Source organism: Chiloscyllium plagiosum, chromosome 1, assembly GCF_004010195.1.
Source record: "Chiloscyllium plagiosum isolate BGI_BamShark_2017 chromosome 1, ASM401019v2, whole genome shotgun sequence".
Classification (NCBI taxonomy): Eukaryota; Metazoa; Chordata; class Chondrichthyes; order Orectolobiformes; family Hemiscylliidae; genus Chiloscyllium; species Chiloscyllium plagiosum.
In genome coordinates this window covers 67835210-67862203 of record NC_057710.1, presented here as the reverse complement: position 1 = coordinate 67862203, position 26994 = coordinate 67835210, and the positions used below count along the sequence as shown (strand labels likewise).

Sequence of the window (26994 nt, the reverse complement as noted above, 5' to 3'; positions counted from 1 at the left end):
TGGTGATATTTGTTTTACACATTGGAGAGGTTTGGTGTTGGACGGGTGTTTACCAAATGGATCTCAACACTGTATAGTGATCGCAAAGCAGTTGTGGTTACCAATGGATTAGGCTCGGATAGCTTCAGTGTGGGTAGGGGCTGCCGTCAGGGATGTCCCCTCTCGCCATTGTTATTCACGCTAATAATTGAACCACTAGCAGAAGCTATACGAGCTGATCCTAGTATAGTGGCCCCAAGGATTGGTACAGGTAAACATAAAATTACCCTTTATGCAGATGATGTTCTTCTATTCCTCAGTAACCCTTTGATGTCCATACCTCGCTTAATCCAAGTTATTAATACATTTAGTGCATTCTCAGGCTATAAAATTAATTTTTCAAAATCGGAGGCTATGCCAATGGGTGGCCTTGCTGTGATACCCCGCTTAGCGGACGGTTCCCTTTTTCCCTTTCGCTGGTCCCTGGAGGGTTTCTTATATTTAGGCATTTTTATTACTCCAGTATTTGGTCAGTTGTATAAGGCTAATTTTGTGTATTTATTGGAAAGGATAAGGCAGGACCTCCAGCGATGGGGAGACCTGCCAATTTCCTGGTTGGGTAGAATAGCATTAGTCAAAATGAATGTCCTGCCCCGTCTCCTATATCCTATGAGAGTGCTTCCGGTGATGCTGCCGAGGACAGCTTTATGTAAATTATACGGCTGGCTGAGTTCCTTTATCTGGAACCATAGGCGGCCCCTTATTAAGCTGAAGAAGCTACAGCTTCCACAGGCAAGGGGTGGATTGGACTTCCCAGATTTTAGGAAATATCAATTAAGTTCCCTATTAAGTTATATAGCTGATTGGGTCTTGTCTGATCCACAATCAATCTGGTTGGACATCGAGGCTTCTCAAGTAAAATACCCACTTATTAACCTTTTATTCTCAGACAAGAGGAAAATCATTACAGATCACTGTAAAAACCCTATAATACTGAATACAATCAAGGCTTGGAATATAATGCGGCAAAATGAGGGTAATTCACATAAAACATCCCCCTATGCACCGATAGTGGGAGCATGGGGATTCCAACCGGGGTTAAGAGATGCCACTTTTAAACTCTGGAGATCCAGGGGTATCTCATGTTTAGGGGATCTATTTAAAGATGGGGTCCTGATGTGTTTTGGACAGCTGCGTCAGAAATTCGGATTACGCAATGGAGACCTCTTTCGATACTTCCAAATTCTAGATTTTATACAGAAGAAGACTACGTTATTAGATAGTCTTTATAAATCCGATTGAGAATGTAGTGTCCTACGACCAGTGGGGGTATCTTCCGTCAGTAATATTTATCATTTACTACATGCTGAAGTATCGGGAGATATGGATAATCTGCTAAATCATGGGATCAGGATTTGGGACTAGAAATCTCTATAGAAACTTGGAATGATATTTGGGAAAATGCTAGAAGAATTACTATTTGTAACAGAACCCAGGCTATCCAGCTGAAGATACTTCATAGGGCCCATATAGCACCGGTTCGATTGGCAAAATTTAAGGCAGGAGCATCTCCAATGTGTCCTAAATGCAAAATAGAGGTGGGCACTCTTGTACATTGCTTATGGACCTGTCATAAGATCCGTAGATATTGGACTAAAGTAGCAAGTACCCTGACAGAAATTTTAGGAGGAAAAATTAAAGTGGACCCTGTATCTCTCCTCTTGGGCTTTTCGAACTTTCCCTCCCTGGACACGTACGGGAAGAGACGATTTTCTATTCTTTCTTTCTGTGCAAGGAAAAATATTTTGGTGAACTGGGCAGCTGAGGGGCCCCCTGGACTTTCAAATTGGCACAGACTAATTATGGAATGTATTCCCCTTGACTTCCTTACAAACATGGTGCACCGAAAGACCGAATTATTTTATAAAATATGGCAGCCCTTCTTGAATTACATAAATACAGATATTTCGGCTATCCTAACGAGGACTTTTATTTAGTTGAGATTACAAACCTGGCTGGTCCGGGGCCCCTCGGGGGAGGAATCCCGCACGAATACGGGTTTTATTACATCTGCTAACACATTCCGAGCATGTAAGAGACTTAAATATACACACTGGTTAGTTGTAGATTAGATTAGTAGATAGTTGAGTTTAGTTTTTTTTTTGGTTTTTATTTGTTTTGTTTTTTGTTAAATTTTGGCTATTGTATATTTGAGCTAATTGTATATCAATGTTTATATCTGAGAGTTTTGTTTATTTTTGTAAACTTGTAAAAATGTTAAATTTCTAATAAAAATATCTATAAAAAACGCATTCAGAAAGACACTGGCATGGCAAGAAGAATAGGAGATGAGACAAGGCAATAGAAATGACTCCAGAGGCCAGTATCCTGTCACTAATTCCCCTTCATTTACACCTGGAGTGTCCTTGACACTGAGCCACCTCCCCTACAGCCAGCTCAGAGAGTGAGCACATCAACCAGGCTCCCTGATTGGACCAGAATAACAGGCTCAGTCAGGAAACTCAGATTCTATGATGTCCATGTCTGACCTCATTATAATCACTGCAGCAATGAGTCAAATGGCAGAGGGGAAGCAAGGAGTCATACCATGATAGTGCTGGGAGAATGTCGTCTTACAAATCTCATGGCCACTTTAATCTCAATACAAAAGGTTTGTTAGTGGGGGTAAAAAGGTGCTCGTGGAAATTTTTCAACTGCAAACTAATGAATTATTTTGGGTATAAGAATGTTTGGGGGGGGGGGGGGGAAGAAGACAGGGGAGAACAGAGAAAGAAAGTGGGTGGAAAAGCAGGTATTCATCAACCCCTAAAAGAAGAGAAACATTTAAAATGTTGCACCCCCACACAGATATTAGGCAACTTCAGGATAGTCTAATGTCAGCTACAGTTCAATGTTGTTTGGTGTGAGGAATACAGAGGAGGTATGATTAAAAGGCTGTGTCTCCTAACACCCCTGACATTGCAGATGCGAAAATTTCAACACTTGCACACTGAAATGCTCTCCCAATGAGAAACCTGTCAGTGTCCAAATAAGCAAAACAGGCAAAATTGCTGACAGGACTGAAGGGACTGCACATGTGCAATTTACATGTGTACTGAGCAAGTTTTGGGTGTCAAATATTTGCATAATCAGAGTACTATGTTGAGGTGGGTTGGAACTGCAGGTATACCATACCTCCATCTGTCCAAATCATTTACATAAATTATGAACAGTTGAGGTCCCAGCACTGATCACTGTGGCATACCATTTGTTAAATTGGAAAAGATCCATTCACACCTACTGAGCTTCCTATCAGCCAGCCAGTCTTCCATCCACGCCAGTATGCCACATCATGAGTTTTTATTTTCCATAACATGGCATCTTATCAAAGATGGCACGTTTTCTGCAAACTACAGTATATCCACATTCTGGATTCGTGGTGCTGGAAAGGCACAGTTTTGGCAGCATGCAAGGAGCTGTAAAATCAACGTTTCGGGCAAAAGTCCTTCATACAGTATATCCACATTTCACTTAATATCTAAAACTTAAGGCATAGAACACAAATTGCATTTGCCACTTTTTAGACAAAAAAAGTAGTCACACCCACACAATTACAAAAGGAATTAAAAAAAGACGAAACAACCAAACATTATGGTCTTTTCTTTTTAATCTAAATATCGCGTACAATAACATTCAAATGAAATAACTATTTACTCTGAGCTGATGCTTTCAATAAGGAGCACTTTCACAGAAAGTCTGACATTTTGGTACAAGTCTTGTGGATGTGCATTCATTTATGTTATTTTATATAGCTAACAAACTGCTACAGTGAGGAAACATAATTTCAGGTAAATAGAAAAGCTGTAAACATCTTTATATCATTGTGATCTACACAGTATCTCCCATAAAGACACTTTAAATGGCTAGTTAGGTGACTTTTACTGACAAGATTATTAGTGACATTTTAAACCACTGGCAAAATATCTTCAATTGCTTTGCCTTGAGTCAATAGCACTTCCATTATGGTATATTGATCAGTAATGCCAGACCAACTTCAGTGCAGCGAACTGCCAAATTAAGTTTACAATTTTAGTTGCATAATCAAACGCCTTTATGGGTTGTACAACTTAAAATGTACAATGTCAAGATGAAAAATCTCCACTTCCAGATGGAAGAAAATCTCAAAAAGCCACCATTTCTTTGGTTGGTTTGCTCAGAATAGCTCTTTTTAATCAGCTGCTGCATTCAAACAGTTCTCACACAAACTATACAACCCTCACCAAGCAACACTTTGCTCTCTAGCACATTTCAGTTAACGTCAGAATGCAGTAGCTAAGTACTCTTGAAGGACAAGGCCTTGTAGCACACCACAAGGTAGTAAAGAGCAGCAGGCAAGACAGGGTGACCTGACCAATGATTTGTCAAATGCACTCAATTTCAGCAGACAACTTTAAGTCCAAATTTAAACTTCTATTTCCAATTATCTTATCTATTTTCTTAGAAATTAATTTCCATCATGAAAGATGGGAAACAATTCAGTCAAGTGATTGCCACATTTACCAGTCACTGATTGTAATTCATGGTTTAAAAAGTTTCCTCAAATAATAGTTCTAGGTCAGACGTCAGGTATTCTAGTAACCTAAAATCTGCACAAAATCAAGTTGCTGGGAACTTGAAAGAAAGTCGTCTTATTCCTTCATTAAGCTTTCAGAATTTTTAAAATAAATCTTCCCAGTCCTTACATTGGGAAGTCAGCCAGAGATTTGCACCTAGTGTCGATAAGTTACTCAAACTTATACATGGTTCCTGCCTGCATAACGGTTGTGTTCAGAAATAAATAGCATCTCCAACTTTCCTGAGAAGATCGTAAGTTTCATTAGAATTTTGTGCGATTGCTACCAGCACAGGGGCACAAAGGACATTTTTTAAAAAATATAATCCACCGGTCCAAATCATTTTCCCCCACTTGCTGCTGCAATTTCAACATGAGAAATGTATGAGATTCCCCCCCCCCTCATTAATAAGATTCTATTATAAACTACAGAAGAAACAGTGACTCAAAAGGCACGAGTAACGTAGCTGCTCCAGCTGGAATCTGTAAACAGGTTTTAGTCTTTGCATTTCATTTATCACAGAAGAGATTAAAGTCTAATAGTTTCATCAGTTAGAATAGGCCGTATAGAGAACAGTCAACCCAACCATCCTGCTTTAGGATTTGGGGCCCCAATGGTATATCCTAGATAACTTTGTTAAATAAAGCAAAGTTAGATAGTACACACATACAAATTAGTATGGTAGTGTAAGCATATAGTACATAACATACTTAAATGACCTTCCTCCCAATCCCTCACCCACATAACTTGGAATAATTTGCCAAGTAACTGACTCCATTTTGAAGATTGTTCAACAGATTTTGATTCTGAAACCAGATCACCAAGTCTGGGTCCCAACATTATCTGTAAATGCCATGGGAGATTCCAGAGTGTTTTGACAGTCTGCTGACCATCTGTATCAGATGTGAAAAGGCAACAAAAAAAAAAAAAATGTCAAACTGACAAATTAAACAGCATCATATTTCTGCAATGCTTCTTCTAACTTCTGAGTCACCTTCTGGTAAAAATGGATCTGCTGCTGAAGAAAATGCTGCATTTGTGCCTTGAAGTCTGACACACGAATCGTGTGAAAGTGGTGAATCTCTGCCAGTGTAGCAAAAGAAATAGTGTCACAACGCTCACGGACTCCATCTGCCTGCTGCACCTCCATCTTCCCTTCTTCCACATGCCGTTTACTCTCCTTTACTTTGGTTAGAGCACCTGTTAGAAACAAACTGCAGTCAGTCACCTAGACAAGTACAAAGGACAGACTTCACAAATAAGATGCTGGAAATTCCAGAAATCCTGAACAAAACATCCATCAATACATTATGGAAGTAAGCCCAGTACAAGACATTTCATTTTGTTTCTTTTAAAAACAAAACTAGAAAGACAAACTTAGCAGATACAAAAATAGAAAAACAGATTTTCTAGAATCTTCAACTGACTAAAATGTGAAAAGACCAGCTGTTCTGAGAAAGTAGTTACTTTCAAGGAAACCAGTTTGATTAGACCCTATAACCCTGTGGGGACTTTAACTGCAAAAATATATTTACTGAGGAATCAACCAAGGCACTGAGCTGCTGAGAACAATTACATTAACAGATTTTTATGCAAACGCAAATGATTTGGTTTAAAAATCAAATTGTACATGATATCCAAGTGCTATTCACCAAATTCAGATCACTATAATTAAACTTAACAGGAGATTATGGGTTTATTCAGCGAATATTGCTCATATAATCAAAGATATTCAGCAGACTATCAAACGTTACAACTAAAACCTCTCTGGATATCTAATTCATATAGAGCTTTAAATGATTTGGGTTACTCATCGATTAAAATGAAAACATGAAAAGAATGTTTTTGTAAGCTGGTTTCCATTTCAAAAAAAAAGCTGTTTGTCCAAAAAGAAAATCTGCTCCCAGATGGAGGCCCCACAGAGAAATGATGACATAATGCAGGAAACATTGATCGCAAAATCCCCAAACTACAGCAAAACCTTAGAGATACAAGATGATAAGTCTACAAATGCAAGCATCTTTACAGTTAGGCTTAATGTTGCATTCTCCTGGGGTCATCCTTTACTGCAGTGGCAAAGCAATTTGCCGAATGCAAGTTGTTAAAAAATCATGATCAAATGTGAGCCCAATTACAAATGTATACAGCGTATAACTGAGCACAGTATGATCATGTCGAAGTGTGGTGCTGGGAAAGCAGTCGGTGAGGCAGCATCCGAGGAGCAGGAGAGTCGATGTTTAGATTAGATTAGATTACTTTACAGTGTGGAAACAGGCCCTTCGGCCCAACAAGTCCACACCGACCCGCCGAAGCGTAACCCACCCATACCCCTACATTTACCCCTTACCTAACACTACGGGCAATTTAGCATGGCCAATTCACCTGACCTGCACATTCGGTCATAAGATTAGGTCGGGGGGGGGGGGGGGGGTGGAGAAAAGAAGATATTAGTAACATCTACATTGATCCCATGCCAAGTAGGTCAAACTGTTCATTGCCACGAGGATGGTCAGAGCCCCACCGGTGCTCCCCTTTCCACCCCACCTACCTCCATATATCACATCAATCTCTGCCAATTCCGCCACCTACAAAACAGACGCCACCACCAGGAGTTATATTTCCCTCCCCACACCCATCTGCATTCCACAGAGGCAATTCCCTCCACAACTGCCTTGTTAGGTCCATGCTCCCCTCCCAACCCACCCTCCACTGCCGGCACTGTCCCTTGCCACTGCAAGTAGTGCAAAACCTGTGCCGACACCTCCTCCCTCACTTCCATCCAAGGTCCCAAAGGATTCTTCCACATCCGACAGATTTTCTAGTACTGCTACACGTCATCTACTGTGTCCGTTGCTCTCGGTGTGGTCTTGGGGAGGCAAGCTGCCAACTTGCGGAACATTTCAGAGAACATCTGAGACACACACCAAACAACCCCACTGTCATGTGGTTGACCACTTCAACTCTCCTCACTCTGCCATGGACATGCAAGTCCTGGGCCACCTCCACCACCAAACTCTAGCCACTTGATGACTGGAGGAAGAAGATCTCAGCTTCTGCCTTGGGACTCTCCAGCCACAGGGGAATCAATGTAGATTTCACCAGTTCTTTATTTCCCCCCCCCCCCCCAACCTTATCTCAGCTCCAACCTTCCAACTTGGCACCACCTCTTGAACTGCCCTGCCTGTATATTTTCCTTCCAACCTATCCGCTCTACCCTATCTTCCACCCAGCCCCAACCCCGTCCAGGCCACCCCCTCATTCCTGATGAAGAGCTTCTGCTCAAAAATGTCGACTCTCCTGCTCCTCAGATGCTGCCTGACCGGCTGTGCTTTTCCAGCAACACTCCAACTCCAATATCCAGCATCTGCAGTCCTCACTCTCATATATACACACACGTGTATTTCACTTCCCTATACAACACTTACATGGATGCTGTTTCTAAGTGTGCCTTTTAGGCAGAGAGTCTTGTTATATTTTGGTAGGTTACATCAAAGTAAGAACATTCATAATAATGAAAATTTAGTGCAATGTTCACAAACAACAAGCTGATCTTCTACATTTCAAAAAAAGTATTGTTTGGGTTCTCTGTTGTTCATCTGACCATTCCTCAAAAGTAACTTGTGACCCTATTACTCTAGTGATTGAAATATTCGATATAGATCTGATGCACTGGGATGGAAACCTCACCATATTTCTCCCACTAATGGTGTTGCCTTTCACTTTCACCTTCTCAAACTTGGCTTCATGTTTAAATGAGCTACTTGGAACCTGAGATAGAGTGCAGACTGGAAAACTTACCAAAGGAAACAAAACAAATTGGAGATTCAGTTGTCCCAGACTGTACTTTGCAGAAACAATTTAGAGAACAGCATCCATGGCCACAGTTGATAATCTCCACCCTAGCCACAGGAGGCATCCAAGATACTGTGGACTAGATTTTCATTATGACAAAAGTAGTCTGTGGCTTGGCCAACAGGATACTGGAAGCTCGAATCTGAAAATCCCAACATGGAACTTGACATACCTGCCATTTTCAGTTTCTGGTCAATGTTAACCTATCAATATCCTGGGGATTACCACGGATCACAAACTGAACTGAATTAGCCAAAATACAGCAGCGATTGACTCACTTCCTGACTCTCCAAGGCCTGTTCACCATCTACAAGACACAAGCCAGGAGTGTGATGAAATATTCCCCAGTTGTCTGGATGGGTCTAGCTCCAATAACACAAGTAACTTGACACCATCCAGGACGAAGCAGCCTGTTGGATTGGAACCACATCCACAAAAATATTCATTCCCTCTAACACCAGCACTCAGAGGAGATGTATGCCATCAACCAAGACGCAATGCAGAAACTCACCATGGTTCCTTGGATAGTACCTTCCAAACCTATGATCACTACCAAATAGAAGGACAAAGGACAGTAGATACACAGGAAAATCACCAAGTTTCCCTCCAAGACCATCACCATCTGATCTGGACATACACCACAGTTCCTTCAGTGTCACTGGGTTAAAATCCTGGAATTTACTCCCTAATTACATTGTGGGTATATCTGTATCAAATGGACTGCAGCAATTCAAACTCACCACCATTTTCTCAAGGGCAACTGGAAACAGGCAATAAAATGTTGACATGCTGGCCCAGCCATTCTCATGATTTAAATTTTTTTTAAATATCACATCAAATGGATAGAGAAAATTGGACTGGGGGTTGGGGAAGGAAAACTGCTGAGCAAGAATTTAGAAAGGAGAAGTAGAAAATGAGAGAGAAACCAAAAAAGGGAAAAGTAGAAGTCTAAAACAAAGCAAATATAGATTTTATATGTATCAAAACCAGCTTTAAAACAGCAAGGAAACAAGTAATCAGATAATTTTCATGGTGTTAGTTGAGGATTAAATGGTGGCCATGTCATTGGGAAAGCTCCTCTGCTCTTCTTTACAAGTACCATGATATCTTTCACAACCAAGGGGACATATAAGGTACATCGTATGCATCGACAAGTCCTCCTCCAGATGGAGTGTGGCAAAGAATAGTTTTATCAAAATCTTCTCAGCCTTAAAAATAGCTTCTTTCATTCACTTTCTGAATCATCAGATGACCGTTCAGGCTATAGCTTCCCTCCCTCTCACTGCTCTCAGTGATATACGCAGCTCAGCACAATCATGCTTTGAGAGTTTGGAAACACAATATTATCCAAGTTCAGAAAACCCTATGATAAAGCCTGGGATGCATAGCTCTATTCTACAAAGCCCTTATTTTCTCTTGCAAAGCCCTTATTTTCTCCTTTGCTTTGAATAAAAAATCAAACTTTCTTGCCTTTAACCAGAAAATAAAGCTTGGGTAAACAGAATGAGGGAATTAAAGTGCTTCATAATTCAACAGTCTTGCTTATTAGGCTTGGCTCAATAGTAGAATTGGTGCTTCAGAATGTCATAGGTTCAAGCCCCCACTTCAGTATAGTGAATCAGATAGATTATTGGAGCATGCGGTCTCTCACATGAGACACTACACTGAAAGATAGATATTGAAGTTCCATGGCACTATCCAAAAACAGCAGTCCTGGTAACATAACCAACAACAATCTCTTAGCCACCACATCAAATTATCTGGTCACATGGCTATTTGTGGGACCATGTCACATGCAGGTGAACATTAATCTCCCCATATTTCAACATTACTACAGTTCAAGACACAGCACTGGCTGCGAGACACTCTATTGGAAACATAAATATCTATTTGGTCCCCAAATACTTTCTTTTTATTCATTCACAGGATGAGGGTGTCACAAGCTAGGCCAGCATTTATTGTCCATCCTTAATTGCCCAGAGGGCAGTTAAGAGTCAGTCAATCGCATTGCTATGGATCTGGAGTCACATGCAGGCCAAAGTGTAAAGTGTTATAAGTTAAAAGTGGAGTTGAGGCAGAGTATCAGTCACGATTATATGGAATGGTGGAGTAAGTGCAAGAGGCCGTAGGGTGTACCATTTTTATTTCTTCTGCTGTGGTCCAAACTATGTCTGTGACTTGTGTACCTGGATGGGGGGGGGGGGGGGGGGGGGGGTGAAGGCATTAAAAAAAAAATCTCAACTGTGACACTTTCCATCTGATCACTTTAAAATTTTACTGGCACTGAAGAGGAGACAGTGGTATATTTTGCAAAACATACCAGTGCTCCCAGTTGTAGAATGTATTGCTGTTACAGCAATTGTGAACATCTGGCTTATTTTTGCAAGCTTACAATTGTCAATGGTTATAAAATGAATCATGTTGTGTGTCACTTGCAAAAATAGTTCTAGTAGAAATCCAGATTGAGGCTACAAAATGTGATCTATTACATACATTTCAACAACTGAACAGGAACAGCACTAATACAAGTCAATTAAACCAAATATGGTACTTTGTACAAAATTAAAGAATTTCTGGAAAAAAAAAAGATTTGTTTGAACGTTTGAATTCCACATCAGCAACTTCACAAGAATGAAAATTTAAGGGGAACAGCATCATCATTTATACTGCATGAGAATAGTACACCAAATGGGCTAACTGGTAAAAGCAGTCATGGAGAATGCACTAATTAATGATGATTGACAGTCAACTGATAATTGTTGCAAATCAACCTGATGAGAGCAAGACAAAACGCTTCAACGTGCCTTTTTCTCCCCAGCAAAACTAAAATGTGCCTGTGCTTCATAAGTTAAAACATTGCACAATATAGAAACACACTAGCATTACTGAATCTCAAGAAGCTATTAGTACATGGATAAGCTTGTTATTTGTCCGCACAAATTCCAAATTAAAAATAAAACCTCAAGAAAGGTTTTAGATATTATGCTTCCAGACTTGGATCGTCCAGACAGGGTTGAGTGTATCCTACTCTGTTTACATTCTGTGGTACAAATATAGAACATTGCAGCTCAGTACAGGCCCTTCGGCCCTTAATGTTGCGCTACCTGTGAAACCGATGCGAAGCCGATCTAACCTACACTATTCCATTCTCGCCATATGCCTATCCAATGACCATTTAAATGCCCTTAAAGCTGGTGAGTCTACTACTGTTGCAGGCAGTGCATTCCACACCCCCAAGTAAAGAAGCTACCTCTGACATCGGTCTTATATCGATCATCCCTCAATTTAAAGCTATGTCCCCTCATACAAGCCTTCACATCAGAGGAAAAAGGCTCTCATTGTCCACCCTATCTAACCTTCTGATTATCTTCGATGTCTCAATTAAGTCACCCCTCAACCTCCTCTCTATTGAAAACAGCCTCAAGTCCCTCAGCCTTTCCTCGTAAGACCTTCCCTCCACACCATGCAACATCCTAATAAATCCCCTCTGAACTATTTCCAAAGCTTTCACATCCTTCCTGTAATGCAGTGACCAGAACTGTACACAATACTCTAAGTGCAGCCGCACCAGAGAGTTTTGTACAACTGCAGGACGACCTTGTGGCTCCAACACTCAAACCCTCTACCAATAAAAGCGACATACCATATGCCTTCTTAACAACCCTATCAATCTAGGTGGCAACTTTCAGGGATGTACCTGGACACAGAGATCCCTCGCTCATCTACACTACCAAGAATCTTACCATTAGCCCAGTACTCTACATTCCTGTTACTCCTTCCAAAAGTGAATCACCTCACACTTTCCTGCATTAAACTCCATTTGCCACAGTTCAGCCCAGCTCTGCAGCTTATCCATGTCCCCCTATAACCTATTTCCTTTGTCACTATCCCCAACTCTACAGATCTTAGTGTCATCTGCAAATTTACCAACCCATCCTTCTATGCCCTCATCCAGGTCATCTATAAAAATGACAAACAGTGGGCCCAAAATAGATCCTTGCAGTATTCCACCAGGAACACCAGGATGAATATTTCCCAACCAACACCACCCTGGTCTTCTTTCAGAGAGCCAATTTCTGATCTAAACCACTAAATCACATGCCTCGTGCCTCTAAATTTTGTACAATAGCCTACCGTAGGGAACCTTATCAAATGCCTTACTGAAATCCATATACACCACATCCCCCTCATCCACCTGCTTGGTCACCTTCACAAAGAACTCAACAAGGTTTGTGAGGCACTACCCTTCACAAAACAGTGTTGACTATCCCCGATTATTCTTTTCCAGATGATTATAAATATCTTCTCTCAAAGCTTTCCAACATTTACCCACAACTGAAATAAGGCTCACTGGTCTATAAATTTCCAGGGTTGTCTCTACTCCCCTTGTTGAAAAAGGGAATATTTGCTATCTGGCACTATTCCTGAAAACAAAATTATGACAAAGATCAAAGGCAAAAGGCTCAGCAATCTCCTCCCTGGCTTCCCAAAGAATCCCAAGATAAATCCTATCCAGCCAAGGGGACCTAGCAGTTTTGGAAAGTGTGAAAATAGATAACACCTCATGAACTTCTATCCCATCCAGTCTAGTAGCCTATATCTCAGTATTCTCCTTGACAACATGGTCTTCTTCTATTGGGAATACTGACGAAAAGTAAAGTATTCATTTAGTGCCTTCCCTACCTCCCGACTCCACACACAACTTCCCATTACTATCTTTGACAATGTTGAAACCGATTGAGAAAGAAAATAAAGTGCATACACAACATACTTAGCCTAGTTGCTGGGTGGCCTCAAAAGGTTTAAAGAATCTGTCTTGTAATTTGAATTTAGGATCTCCAACTTACCAGCAGTGCCTCTCCATTTGCAGACTTGTGGCACAGTGGTAGCCATGGTCATATCCAACTGCACATCAGATCAAAACATGCCTTGTGAAAATGTGTCAAGTACTCTTTACACAAAAAATAAATTATCCAAAATTAAAACTTGGGTGACATGGTAGCTCAGTGGTTAACACTGTTGCCTCAGCACCAGGGTCCCTGGTTCAATTCCAGCCTTGGGCGACTGTGTAGTTTGCATATTCTCCCTGTGTCTGCCTGGGTTTCCTCTGGGTGCTCTGGCTTCCTCCCACAATCCAAAGAGGTGCAGGTTAGGTAAATCGGCCATGCTAAATTGTCCATAAAGTTAGGTGCATTAGTCAGACGCGGGGTGGGTTACTCTTCAGAGGGTCAGTATGGATATGTTAGGCTGAAGGGCCGATTTCCACACTGTAGGGAATCTAATCTTGTGGGCAGAATCTCAGCACCAAGAGGATGAAACAAACCAAAGCAGAGGCACTTAATCCTACAGGTAGCCAAAAGTTGGTTTCCCAGCAGGCCAAAATCATGGAATTGGGTTGGCTGTGTATTGGTAGCAGGACAATCTTTCCAATGCTAAGCATTGGAAACTCCTTCCAATACTTTAGCATGTCATGCATGCTCATTAAAAATGAATGAATCTTGCCAGATTTAGGTATATTGATCCAAACAGTAAATCGGCAAGGGCGATGATCAAGAATAGCCTGATGGAACAGTAATATTAGGATGGGATTTGTTATGCTTTTTCGATACAGGATAAACCTTGGCAGTTTTCCACATTGCCGGGTAGATGCAGATGTTGTAGTTGTATTGGGACAGCTTGGCTAGGAACGTAGCAAGTCCTGGAGTACAGCTGCCAGAATGTTATCATGGCTTATAGCTTTCTCAGTATCTCGTGTCTCCAACAATTTCCCGATATCACACAAAGTGAATCAACTTGACTGAAAACTTATGCCGGATGCTGGGGAGCTCCAGGGGAGGCCTTGGTGGATCATCCACTTGATACTTCAGGCTGAAGATTGTAAATATTTCAGCCTTATCTTTTCCACTTAACATGCTGGGCACCCCCATCACGGATGATGGAGAAACAGGGGAATCTCGATTATCTGAACAAGGTGGGCGGGCACCATTTCATTCAGATAATGGATTATTCGGTTAAATCGATTAAATGCCTTTCCTCTGGGGCTCGGAGGTTTTAAAGTCTGCTCCCTGCTCAGGGGACTGCAGCAGCACGCGAGCCCCCATTGCCAACACTGCCCATAGCCAACACCTCCACCGCCCCTGCCCGCAAACCGTCCAACACTGGCCCCACCCTCCACACGCCCCTCCGGCCCCATCCCCAAAATCTCCCGGTCCCCAACATCACCCCCACCTGTCCAGCACTGACCCCACCCACTCACCCCCATCCAGCACGGACTCTGCCCTCTCTCTGGGGCAGCCGGACTGGACACCAACAATAAGACTGCTGATGCTGCTGCTGCCTTTGTGGGGCAAGTCTCCAAATAGCATGTGCACGCACACACTTTTTATGTAACTTTGACAGGTTCCAACTCTGCCCTGTACACGACAACGTTGGAGAGATTATCTGGGGAGGAGGAGAAGAAGGCGGCAGTTAGGGTACACGCTGTAGAACTCCAGGGAAAGTGTGGGGAGAGACCGGGAGAGAAGACGGTGCCTGTCTAAAAATCACTGTAAACAAACGACACAATCGCTGTTGGAAACAAAGTCTTTGGTGTAACCTAGAGATCTCCTTCGGATAAAATCGGCATTCAGATAATCAAGGTTCCACTGTATATGTAAAGCTTCCACCAGAGAGTTGCTTAATCACCCATTACCATTCAAAACAAAAATGTGGCAGGATTGCAGAACTTAAAACTTAGCTGTCAATTGCTTGCTGTTTTTATGTTGTTTGGCACACAAGTCATTTTCACTTAAGTTTTTCTCTAATTCTCAAAACAAATCAAATAATCTAATTGAATTTACCAGAAAAAAAAAGATGAAATACGCAAGGAACTTTGATCGGGTAATGTCCTGTATAGGGATTTGACCCAAGAATGATTTGGAGGCAAACCGGATAGACAGATAAGATATTATCTTTAAAGTAAAACTAAGGTTAAGATAGTCCAACCACTGACTATCTCAAAAATTTGATTCAAATCAAAATCCTGGTAATTGTGCACAGAAATGAACAGTCATAAACACATCATAGCAGTTCAGAAGGAGTGCAAAATGTTTTTGAAGGAACATTGATTAATCTTTTGGTCATTCAAATTTAAATAAAACCTTTTAGTTACATCTGATTAATAAAATCCTCAAAGCTTCAAATTTTGAATTCCCACATCGTAAACTTTCCTCAAAATATAGAGTATGTTGTGGTCAGCCAGGCTGCCTCCAAAAGGGATTTGGATATCGGTTACATATGCTTTTGGCAACTACTGACAAAAACAAGGCTTCATTTACTATACAAAACTGATTCAATCCAAATCATTTATCACAAATTCTCTGTACAACAGCTTCTAAAAGGATTAAATGAGAATACAATGGTATTGTTAATTAGATCCCAGTCCAGATGGTGATGCGTGAAACTAGACAAATCCTTTTCTTGATAATTGGTTTATTTATTGAATATTGCATTACATATGTCTGCCTTCTGCCATTACCCCAGCCATCCTTCTTTATACTTGTTTAGGCAAGTCAACCGATCTAGTAAATTGGAATCAAACAAAGAGTACCAACACGGATGAAAATCAGCAGAGTCTTAAAAAAACATGCTGTAATTGTTAATGGATTTTTGTCAGGCAGAGGGAAGTTTTGCAGTGAAGTTTCCCCGAGGGTCAGTATTGGAACTCTTGCTTTTTTTCCATACATAACAATCTAATCTTTGGTGTGCGGTGAGACAAGATGTGCCGTTAAGAGGGATTTCTTCTGTCCTGTTTCTCTTATGAGGCATGGTAGTTCAGTGATTAGCACTGCTACCTCAAAGCACCAAGGACCCATGTTCAATTCTATCCTCAGGCAACCATCTATGTGGATTACCAATTTCCTTCCAGTCCCAAGATGTGAAGGTTAGGTGGATTGGCCATGCCAAATTGCCCCTTAGTATCCACGGATTGCAGGCTAGGTGAATTAGCCATGGGACATGCGGGGTACGGTGTGGGTCTGGATGGGATGAACTTCAAAAGGATTAATGTGAACTTGAATGGACAACTTTCACAGTGTAGGGATGCTTGAAAACAAGGGCTTTAAAAACCTGATGGCAAGGCATCTACTCCATAAAAAAAGCAAATTTTTCTACTTTCTTTGGAAAAAAAAGTAGACAGAAGAAGCATGACAGAGTGGAGCCTGGTTTTTCAGACCTGGAGTTTTAGTTTTTGCTTTTTAATAGTTAAAGCGGTGTGTTTTGGATCAAGCTGTTGGATGTAGCTCTTTGCTACTACAAAAGCTTTAGTTCTCTTTGCTATTGGATTCATGCCTTTGGGGTTTTTCCTTTTGTCTGGTCTGTAGATATCTGTAGAGGGAGATCTGTTTTGCTGAACTTGCCTTTGCCAAGGGTGTTCATGAATATTGTGATATTGGAACAGTTGATGAGTAGTAGTTAAATAATATATTATGCTACACTTGTATTTTAAGTGAAGAAAATTGGTATAACTGTAGCACTGTCAAAATACTTGAAGTATAGCATAAGAATAACATGTGTTTTGCTTAAAGCCTAGTCATTTGACCAATTGAATCACATCTGGAATGCAGTGCCTTTAAAACAAGGAAATCTTAGGATGGAGGCTGTCTTCATGGTGCATTTTGAAAGGGTTTAGTTTGGTCCATAACAGCAGGGTAAAACTTTAAAATTTATACATTATGCAAAAAACTTGACAGCATTATAAACGGAGGATAATATAAAACTTCACAACGACATAGACAAGTTGGAGTTGACAAATGGTTGGCAGATTGTATCCCCTGGTACCCTCTGAACTAAACATTTTGGTCTGAAGAACATGGATAGACCACTCAAGACATAGGTAAATTCAGGAAGATGCATGAGTTGGGGATACTTGGTGCACATGTACACAAGTCATTAAAAAAATTGCAGAACAAATTGAGAGTGCAGATAATAAAGCAAGCAGTATTCTTAGCTTTGTTAATAAGGGTGAAGAATACAACAGCAAGGAGCTTGGGTTGAACTTGAATGATCAGTAGATCAGCCTCAGCTGGAGACTATTATATCCCATCCTAGGTGCTACAATTCAGGAAGTGCATGGAGTATAGGAGTTGGTAGGTCACGTTGTGGCTGTACAGGACATGGTCAATAGCGGCTTAACTATACTGCATGCAGTTCTGGTCTCCCTGTTAATAGGAAGGATGTTGCGAAACTTGAAAAGGGTTCAGAGAAGATTCACAAAGATGTTGCCAGGGTTGGAGGATTTGAGCTATAGGGAGATGCTGAATAGGCTGGGGCTGTTTTCCCTCAGCCTCCGATGCTTCAGGGGTGACCTCAGAAGGTTTATATAATCATGAAAAGCATGGATAGGGTAAATAGACAAGGTCTTTTCCCTGGGGTGAGGGTGTCCAAAACTAGAGGGCATAGGTTTAGGGTGAGAGGGGAATGATTTAAAAAACAGCCTAAGAGGCAACCTTTTCATGCTAAAGGTGGCAAGTGTATGAAAGGAGCTGCCAGAAGAAGTGGTGGATGCTGGTACAAATTACAACATTTAAAAGGCAGCTGGATAGGTACACGAATAGGAAGGGTTGAGGGGGATGTGGGCCAAGTCCTAGTATATAGGGACTAGATTAGGTTAGGATATCTGGTCGGCGTGGACGAAATCGGATGGCAGAGTCTGTTTTTCCATGCTGTACATCTCTAGGACTCTATGACTAAGTATAAGAGCACACTGGATTGTGTGCAAGAGGAGCTGGAGAAGAATGGCTCCATGTACGAGGAATTAATGTTCTGAGATAGATCTCCCCACCTTCTCACAGGAGAACAAATTGAAATATTCAAACTCACAAGAGGTCTGGGAAGAGTAAATTGTAATAATTATAGTCAAAGATCACAAACAAAAAAGAGCAGAGATTTATAACAACAGGTAAAGCAGTAAAATGCAACACGAAGAAGAAAACATTTTCCACATAAATCAGTGGCGAGGTTCTAGAATGCACTGCCTGAGAGAGTGTGGTAATTGCACTATCAATCGAGGCATTCAAAAGGGAATTAGATGGTTATTTGGAAAGGCACAATAGGATTACAGTAAGATAGCAAGAGTATGGCACAAAATGAGATGTTCACTGGCTAGCCACCACAGACTGCCTGAGAGAGTGTGGTAATTGCACTATCAATCGAGGTATTCAAAAGGGAATTAGATGGTTATTTGGAAAGGAACAATAGGATTACAGTAAGATAGCAAGAGTATGGCACAAAATGAGATGTTCACTGGCTAGCCACCACAGACACAATAGGCCTAAAATGGTCTTTTTCTGTGCTGGGTGCAATTCACTAAAAAAAAAAATTCTTAAAAGGGCATTGTAACTAAAATAAAACCCTAAAAAAAACTACTAGGAATTAAACAATATTAAAAGCAAACCTATTCTTGGAGACTGATGTACACTTCACCTGCCCCTGCTATGCCCACCAGTTGTGGAACCCATCCCTCTTTAGAGGATCTTTAATAACCTGTTCAGTTAGTTTATGCCACCTCTGGAGTAGGTGGGAATTGAAACTGGGGCTTCTGGCTCAAAGGTCAGGGCACTGCTACTGCACAACACTGTCCTCCCGTCCCACACTCAGTTTTTGAGAGTCCATTACATCAAGTTAACCAATTAACTTAATAACTAGACCTTAAAAAGGGCCACTGCAACTAAGGTTAAATCAAAATAACATTTTAAATTAAAAGCATCATTCCTGGGGCTGATAATGCACTCCAGCCTCCGTGATGCCCTACTCTCTTGATGATCTTTTGTCAGAGTCCGCTTTTGTACTATTTTGATTAAACCAAATCAAATCAAAAACAATAATTAGGAGTCAATCCCTTAAAAAGAACTGTAACAAAAGAAAATCCCCAGAAGAAAAGTTACATATTTAAATTAAAATTTGGATGCAGAGACGGATTACGCAGTCCAGCCTGAAGCGCTCAATATCAGGTATATTTGAGTGGTAGGTGGTACTTGAACTGCACCTTCTGACCAAGATGTAGGGATATTATCTTTGAGGGACTTTTATAACACATCATTGATGCTCCAGGTCTACTTTCCAAGAATGGCAAAAAAAAAGCAAATCTGTTTGGACCTGTTATGACATCTCCAGGTCAGATGGGACTTGAACCCAGGCCTTGGTGGCTGCAGAAACTGACACTACCATGGCGCACAAAAATCCCTGCCAAAAAACAAAATCCTCTCAGACTTTGCTACAAACCCATTCTTTAGTACAGACACTGGTTTCCACCTCTGTTCAAAGAGTTAGTCCCACCTCCCTGGTTCACAAAAACTGTTCTTCAGTGGGGTTTTCACCTACGCCTTCTAGGCCCGAGGCAGTGACATGTCCACAAGACCCACTTCTGCATCTGTGTTGCTGATTTATAATTAACACATTTTCCAGATTAGCAGTTACCTTTAGGAGGAGTGGAGAAAGTCATAGATTCTCAAATTTACAATGTATACAAAGTGTAGTAATGATTATGCTCCCAAACCCTTGAACATCCACCACTCACGATATGCCCAGTTATGCAAAAAAGTTTGACCGTAAGATATTTTAAAGGCAAAGTAACACCCAGCCTAGATTTGTATATAAATTTGAATTTGTGTTGCATGTACAAGTATTTGTAGCAAAAAAGGTCATTATTAGCTGCAGTAAACACAAGACGTGACCACTACATGCTGTCATTGAGTCCCTTGATTCGCAGAACTGAACATCTAGTACTAAGAACAAACCAGACAAAAAAAAACAAGAATCATTCATAAGGTTGGCATTTTGAGTTGCTCAACGGAAACAAAACAAGTTTAATTTTAATCCAGCTCTGCAAAAAGCTTGTGATACCTAACTGAAGGAGAAGAAAGGTCCAAATATAGGTGGAGAGCTGCTGCTACCAAGAGGAGAAGAACATGGCAAATTTTTAAGTAGTTCAAAATGATCCATGGATCAGCAAGTGTAAGATTAAATGCTACATTTTTAATATCACTATCAATGGTACAGAACAGTTTTATCTTGTGTTAAACTTCCAGATGTAAAATTAACTTTTTTAATCATGAATAAATTGACCAATTTTTTTTAATTTCTGCAAAAAAGAATCTCAGATTGCATCTTATGGCTATTTGGAACATGGAAGGTTTATTTCTCTTTAAAATCATGTGTCAGGTACGAACAAGGTTTGCCAGCATACATATGAACCTTTGGATCTCCAGCAGTTTTAGTATGACGAATCCAGTACACTCACCATATAGGAGTGTGACTCACCACTAAATAAAAAGAGGAATCTTGGAGTGAGGAGACTAAGACTTAATACTACTTTGAGTGACTTTGTGCTGAGACTTTATAAAGCTCTGGTTAGGCCCCATTTGGAGTACTGTGACCAGTTTTGGTCCCCACACCTCAGGAAGGACATACTGGCACTGGAGCGTGTCCAGTGGAGATTCACATGGATGATTCCTGGAATGGTAGGTCTAACATACGAGGAACGGCTGAGGATCCTGGGATTGTATTCATTGGAGTTTAGAAGAATAAGGGGAGATCTAATAGAAACTTACAAGATAATACATGGCTTGGAAAGGGTGGACGCTAGGAAATTGTTTCCATTAGGAGAGGAGACTAGGACCCGTGGACACAGCCTTAGAATTAGAGGGGGTAAATTCGGAACAGAAACGCGGAGACAATTCTTCAGCCAGAGAGTGATGGGCCTGTGGAATTCATTGCCGCAGAGTACAGTGGAGGCCAGGATGCTAAATGTCTTCAAGGCAGAGATTGATAAATTCTTGATGTCACAAGGAATTAAGGGCTACGGGGAGAATGCGGGTAAGTGGAGTTGAAATGCCCAGCCATGATTGAATGGCGGAGTGGACTCGATAGGCTGAATGGCCTTACTTCCACTCCTATGTCTTATGTTCATAAGATCATAAGATAATGTCATTTACCAACGTAATGCAAACTGTAATCTGATCTTTTAACGAAGGTGTATCAGTATATCAGCAGCTGAGGAAGATAGTGAACTCCCAAGGGGGCAAAAAACCCCAAAGTGCTGCAACCACAATGCAGATGTACTTATAATATTTTCAGCTCAGTTACTGATAGTAAAAACAGTTTTTCTTTTTAGAAAAACTATAAGACTGCATCTCAAAAAAGGTCTTTGGCGATGTAAAAAGTGTACCAAAGCTTTACATCAACCCAAAATATGATAGCATCTCGGGTTCCTTGAATTGCTTGCAACTTAGAAATTAAAATTGCTCAATGCAAGTGTACTTTTCATTTTGGACCAACTTTATACATGACTGAAAATTTGCTTTCTAAGAATTTCCATTTGTTTGTTTAGACCAGTTAGGGTATGGCTGCCCATGTTAAGCCACCTCCAACCAAAGCACTTTTCCATTTTCACAATGGTGATATTATGAACAACGTTTCTCATTTCACTTGAAAATCCAAGATTGGTAAAGCAACCCACAGAAGGAAACCAGATGCATTGAAATTACCATTGTAAATCAAGGGGAACTGAAACTCATGTCAAAAAACTAAATTCTTATTTTAATTGCATGACAATGGAGAGTTAATATTACCCGTGAAGTATTTAGTTTGGTAAAGTCAATGGAGATAGACTTGGAACATTACATCACACGAACTTGACAATTTTTTTTGGTAGTAACAGAGAGGATTGATGAGGGTAGGGTGGTGGATGTGATCTATGGATGCCAGTAAGGCATTCAACAAGGTTCCGCGGAGGATTGGTTAGCAAGGTTAGATCTCATGGAACACAGAGCACGCCATTTGGATACAGAACTGGCTCAAAAAAGATACAAGACAGGAGGTGGTGGCGGAGGGTTGCCTTCCAGATTGGAGGCCTGTGGTGTGCCACAAGGATTGGCGATGGGTCCACTGCTTTTCATCATTTATATAAATGATGTGGATGCGAGCACAAGAGGCATAAATAGTAAGTTTGCAGACTACACCAAAATTGGAGGTGAGTGGACAACAAAGATTACTTCAGATTACAATGGGATCTTGATCAGATCGGCCAATGGATCAAGGTGTGGCAGATGGAGTTTAATTTAGATAAATGCAAGGTGCTGCATTTTAGAAAGGCAAATCAGAGCTGGACTTGTACACTTAAATGGTAAGGTCCAGGGAAGTGTTGCTGAACAGAGACCTTGGAGTACAGGTTTATAGCTCCTTGAAAGTAGAGCTGCAGGTGGATAGGATAGTGAAGAAAGTATTTGGTATGCTTTCCTTTATTGGTCAGTACATTGAGTACAAGGGTTGGGAGGTCATATTGTGGCTGTACAGGACATTGGTTAGGCCACTATTGGAATATTCCGTGCAATTCTGGTCTCCTACCTATCGGAAGGATGTTGTGAAGCTTGAAAAGGGTTCAGAAAACATTTACAAGGATGTTGCCAGGATTGGAGGGTTGGAGGGTTTGAGCTATAGGGAGAGGTTGAATAGGCTGGGGCAGTTTGCAGTGGAGGGTCAGAGGCTGAGGGGTGACCTTAGAGGTTTATAAAATCATGAGGGGCACTGAAAAGGTAAATAGACAAGGTCTTTTCCCTAAGTGGGAGTGGGAGAGTCCAGAACTAGAGAGCATAAGTTTAGGGTGGGGGCGAGGAAACATTTAAAAAAAAGGGACAGCTTTTTCCACGCAGAGGGTGGTGAGTGTATGGAATGAGCTGCCAGAGGAAGCGGTGCAGGCTGGTACAATTACAACATTTAAGAGGCATCTAGACATGTATATGAATAAGAAGGGTTTGGAGAGATATGGGCCAAGTGCTGGAAAATGGGACTATAATAAGTTAGGATATCTGGGCCACATGGATGATTTAGACTGAAGGATCTGTTTCCATGCTGTACATCTCTGACACTATATCAATGAACGATGTTTCTGTAGCATGCTTTAGAGCAAAGAGAAAGCCTCATGTCTGATAAGAAAGAAAGAAATGACAAGCTCTTCTCCCTGTCCCCCTCAACCTCAAAACAGTAATTTGGAATAACAACTATTTACTGAGAACTCACGAGCTTTGTGACTGCTGAAGACACAAGAGAACACGTACACTGTTCTTGAGACTCAGGATTCAAATCCTAATTCAGCAAACCTAGCAGCATTGTACTTTTTGTAATCTGATGGCACCAGCTAATTGCAGTCAAAGTTCAATTCACTTGAGGAACACAATAGTAACAGATGTCCTCTTGTCAACTTGAAGTAGGTCAAAATTCTGGGAATAAAGGGTAAGCATTTTATTAGCTAAATTGTGCTAAACTATCAATAACTGCCACTAAATTTATATAAAGCAGGCTAACACCTTTTCTTTCCATCCTGTCCCTCCCTACGCTTTGCGCTCTTCCTCACTGCAACAATTATTTCAGATTCCAGGAAGTTCTCTACAAGCATCACCAGACCCCAGACTATATGAACAACTGTAAGTAGACCCAGTCTTCCTTCATAAAATGCAGAGTTTCAGTTCTCTTATCTCACTAGGGCCCACAATCTATTATGAGACAAAGAAAGCACAAGTTTCAGCATTACAAATGTAATATTAGATTGTTGAGTGTGGGGCTCAAGGGTATTCAGCAATAAACATGGACTGCTGATTGTAACAACATAAGCTGCAGAGGTAGTAATGAAAGTCAAAATGACAACAGATCTGAAATTTAAGGCACCTATCAGCACAATTTTTTTCAAAAAACACCTCATTTTTTATTTCCTAGGTGTAGAAATCCCTCTCATGGCAACCAATTATTTGGTCATTTACGATCAAACGTCCTAAGCGCAGTCAGATACTTTTGTGTACATAGTTGACAGTGAAGATCTAAAAGAAATTCATTAAGTCTGTCAGTCATCCTCCCCCATTGTCTCTGGAGAGAAAAGTATCTGACCTGCACCATGGTAGTGCAGTTGAGATCAGCAGAGTAACAGATCAGAAGATGCGACCCATCACAGCCACTGAGGTTAAAAGCAGAAGGTGTTGAAAATAATGCAGCGTGGTTAAAAGGTGTTAAAATGATATCATTGACATATTTGCTACCTAATGAACTGAAAGACACCATTATTGCTTTCACAGAGAAGTTGCTTCATAACTTGTATTCCATCTTTAACATATTGTCAAGCTGGTTACGTCACAGTGCGCTTCTGAGGAACATTGCAAAACAAAACTCAGACAAGGAAACTTTACACCAGATGACCAAAAGCTTTGTCAAAGAGACAAGTATTTAGGAGTGTGCTAAAAGGAAGAAATAGACTTAATGCGCAGAGACATTGAGAGGGAATTCTAGGAATAGGCAGCCAAAAAGCATAGCAACTCGGTAAGCCTTTCCTTTAGTTTGATAGGGTCTCCTAAATTTCACTTGCCGGCCATCACTATTTAACTAGCAGATGGAATCTTTACCTTTTTAGGGACAAGAACTGATGAATACAAAATGCGGCTTGTTGATTTACCCATTGACAGTTCAGCCCACTTTCTTGCACTGAATCTCTCATCCAACTGAAGCTTGCCTAACTTAAAGTTGAAACTGGAGTTTGCAAATATCCACTCTCCTCAATTTGCTATCAAAATTCAACACTATTATAAAATATGTTCCCTCATCAGGACCATCTGCTCCCTTGTCAGTTCTAAGACAAACAATTTGGTCCCAAATGCACAAAAATCCAGTTCCCATACTACTGGAGGTCATGGACCTCTATTCCTATTAAAATTGAAATCATGTTTTAATGCAAGAGCTTTTTTAAAAACAGAGTAGGGCACTCAAAGCCACAAGAATTTGCCTTTTTCTTTTCCATTTGGATGGTATAACTGCCCTCTTAAAAAGTTAAGAGGTATTACATTTTTTGTATCATTTTGAGCCCAACTGTGACATGTGGAATTCTCAAAGACTGCTCCAAAATTCTAGGAGTTTTATAACAAGAAAAACCAAAATATGAAGGTGCATTTTGCATAGTTGTTTTGCTAATCAAAATCCACCAACAACTCATTCTTCTCAATGGGCCAAATGTACAATTCCACTGCTACAATTTGTAAACTGAACTGGTGTCCAATTAGCATATCATTGGCAACAAGCTACATGGTAATTTTAATATTAAAGAACAGCTCACATCATATGGTATACCAATTATGCAACTATTAATAAAGATTACTGCCAGGGGTGTACACCCCACTTTCCTGTAGCTGTACAGCTACCAACACGCAAGCTTGAGTCAATGCAATACAAAACAATCCACACGCATCCATTCCCTCTACCACCAACCCCCAATACACACTGCTGCTGCTACTGTCTACTGCAGTAAATCACCAAGGATTCTTGGACAGCACCTTCCAAACCCACAACCACTACCATAAGGAAGTGCAAGGACAGCAACGATATGGAAGCATCACCACCTGCAAGTTCCATTCCAAGCTACTCACCATCCAAGCTCGGAAATAAATAAACATTCCTTCGCTGTTGCAATGCAATACAAAACAATCCACACACATCCATTCCCTCTACCACCAACCCCCAATACACACTGCTGCTGCTACGGTCTACTGCAGTAAATCACCAAGGATTCTTGGACAGCACCTTCCAAACCCACAACCACTACCATATGGAAGTGCAAGGACAGCAACGATATGGAAGCATCACCACCTGCAAGTTCCATTCCAAGCTACTCACCATCCAAGCTTGGAAATAAATAATCATTCCTTCGCTGTTGCTAGTTCAAAATCCAGAAATTCTTTCTCTAATGCCATTATGGGTCTACCCACAGCAAATGGACTGCTGCTCATTAATCACCCTCTCAAATGACAACTAGGGGCAGCCAATTAATGGTGGCCAACCAGCAACACCCACATTCCACAAGTTAACAAAAAGTTGGGCCAAAAATATATTTAATTGCTGTATCTCAATTTGAAAACCTGAAGATAAAAATTAGGAAAAGGCATGTTATGAACAATCAAATGTTCATTTTATCCACTATTTTAAATATTTGAACAAAAAGGCAGGTTAAAAAGGACTCTCAAGCAGTGGAGATAGATGACATTTGTTTCTAACCACAGAATGTAAGTGTTGGCAGTTTTTTTTTTAAAATATAAAACATCCAGACATCAACTTCCTCACACAGTAAATTTCCAATTAGGGTGATATCATACAGGTATTGGTCAATTGGGTTTATTTTAAATTATGTAATTGGCAGAGTGAACAGAGATATTCACCACTAGCCAATGAAAGAATGTTACAAAATTACTTTTAAAAAGATAATGTACAATTGGAGCACCCTGAAACCACTGCAAACAGCTGTTTTATACCCCTGGATTTTAGCAGAGAAGGTTACAGCATTAAACAATTCTGGGTTTTTAAGTGATCAGCGAACACAGATGTCATTTGGTTATTTTGTATAGTAGGCAGACCAATGCAGTAACAAAAAGACAGATGAAATTTGGTATTGCCAGGAGACCTGCAGGAGCTCTACAAAAAAAGATATCAGATCATAACCTGAAAGTCTGCAGGACTGTGTGTGGCAGTGGAAGAAAAGATGAAA

At 40.7% G+C, this 26994-nt stretch overlaps 1 protein-coding gene across 2 annotated transcripts in view; it reads right to left on the bottom strand.

Annotated features, from left to right (window-relative positions):
- Window positions 1-3628: 3628 nt before the first annotated feature.
- The window catches only part of snx18a (sorting nexin 18a), a 55568-nt gene continuing 32202 nt past the window's right edge, over window positions 3629-26994 (bottom strand). For both annotated transcript variants that reach the window (XM_043688501.1, XM_043688509.1), the window contains one exon: window positions 3629-5792. In XM_043688501.1, coding sequence (XP_043544436.1) covers window positions 5539-5792 — 254 coding nt within the window. In that variant the 3' untranslated portion in view covers window positions 3629-5538. The remainder of the gene's footprint in view (window positions 5793-26994) is intronic.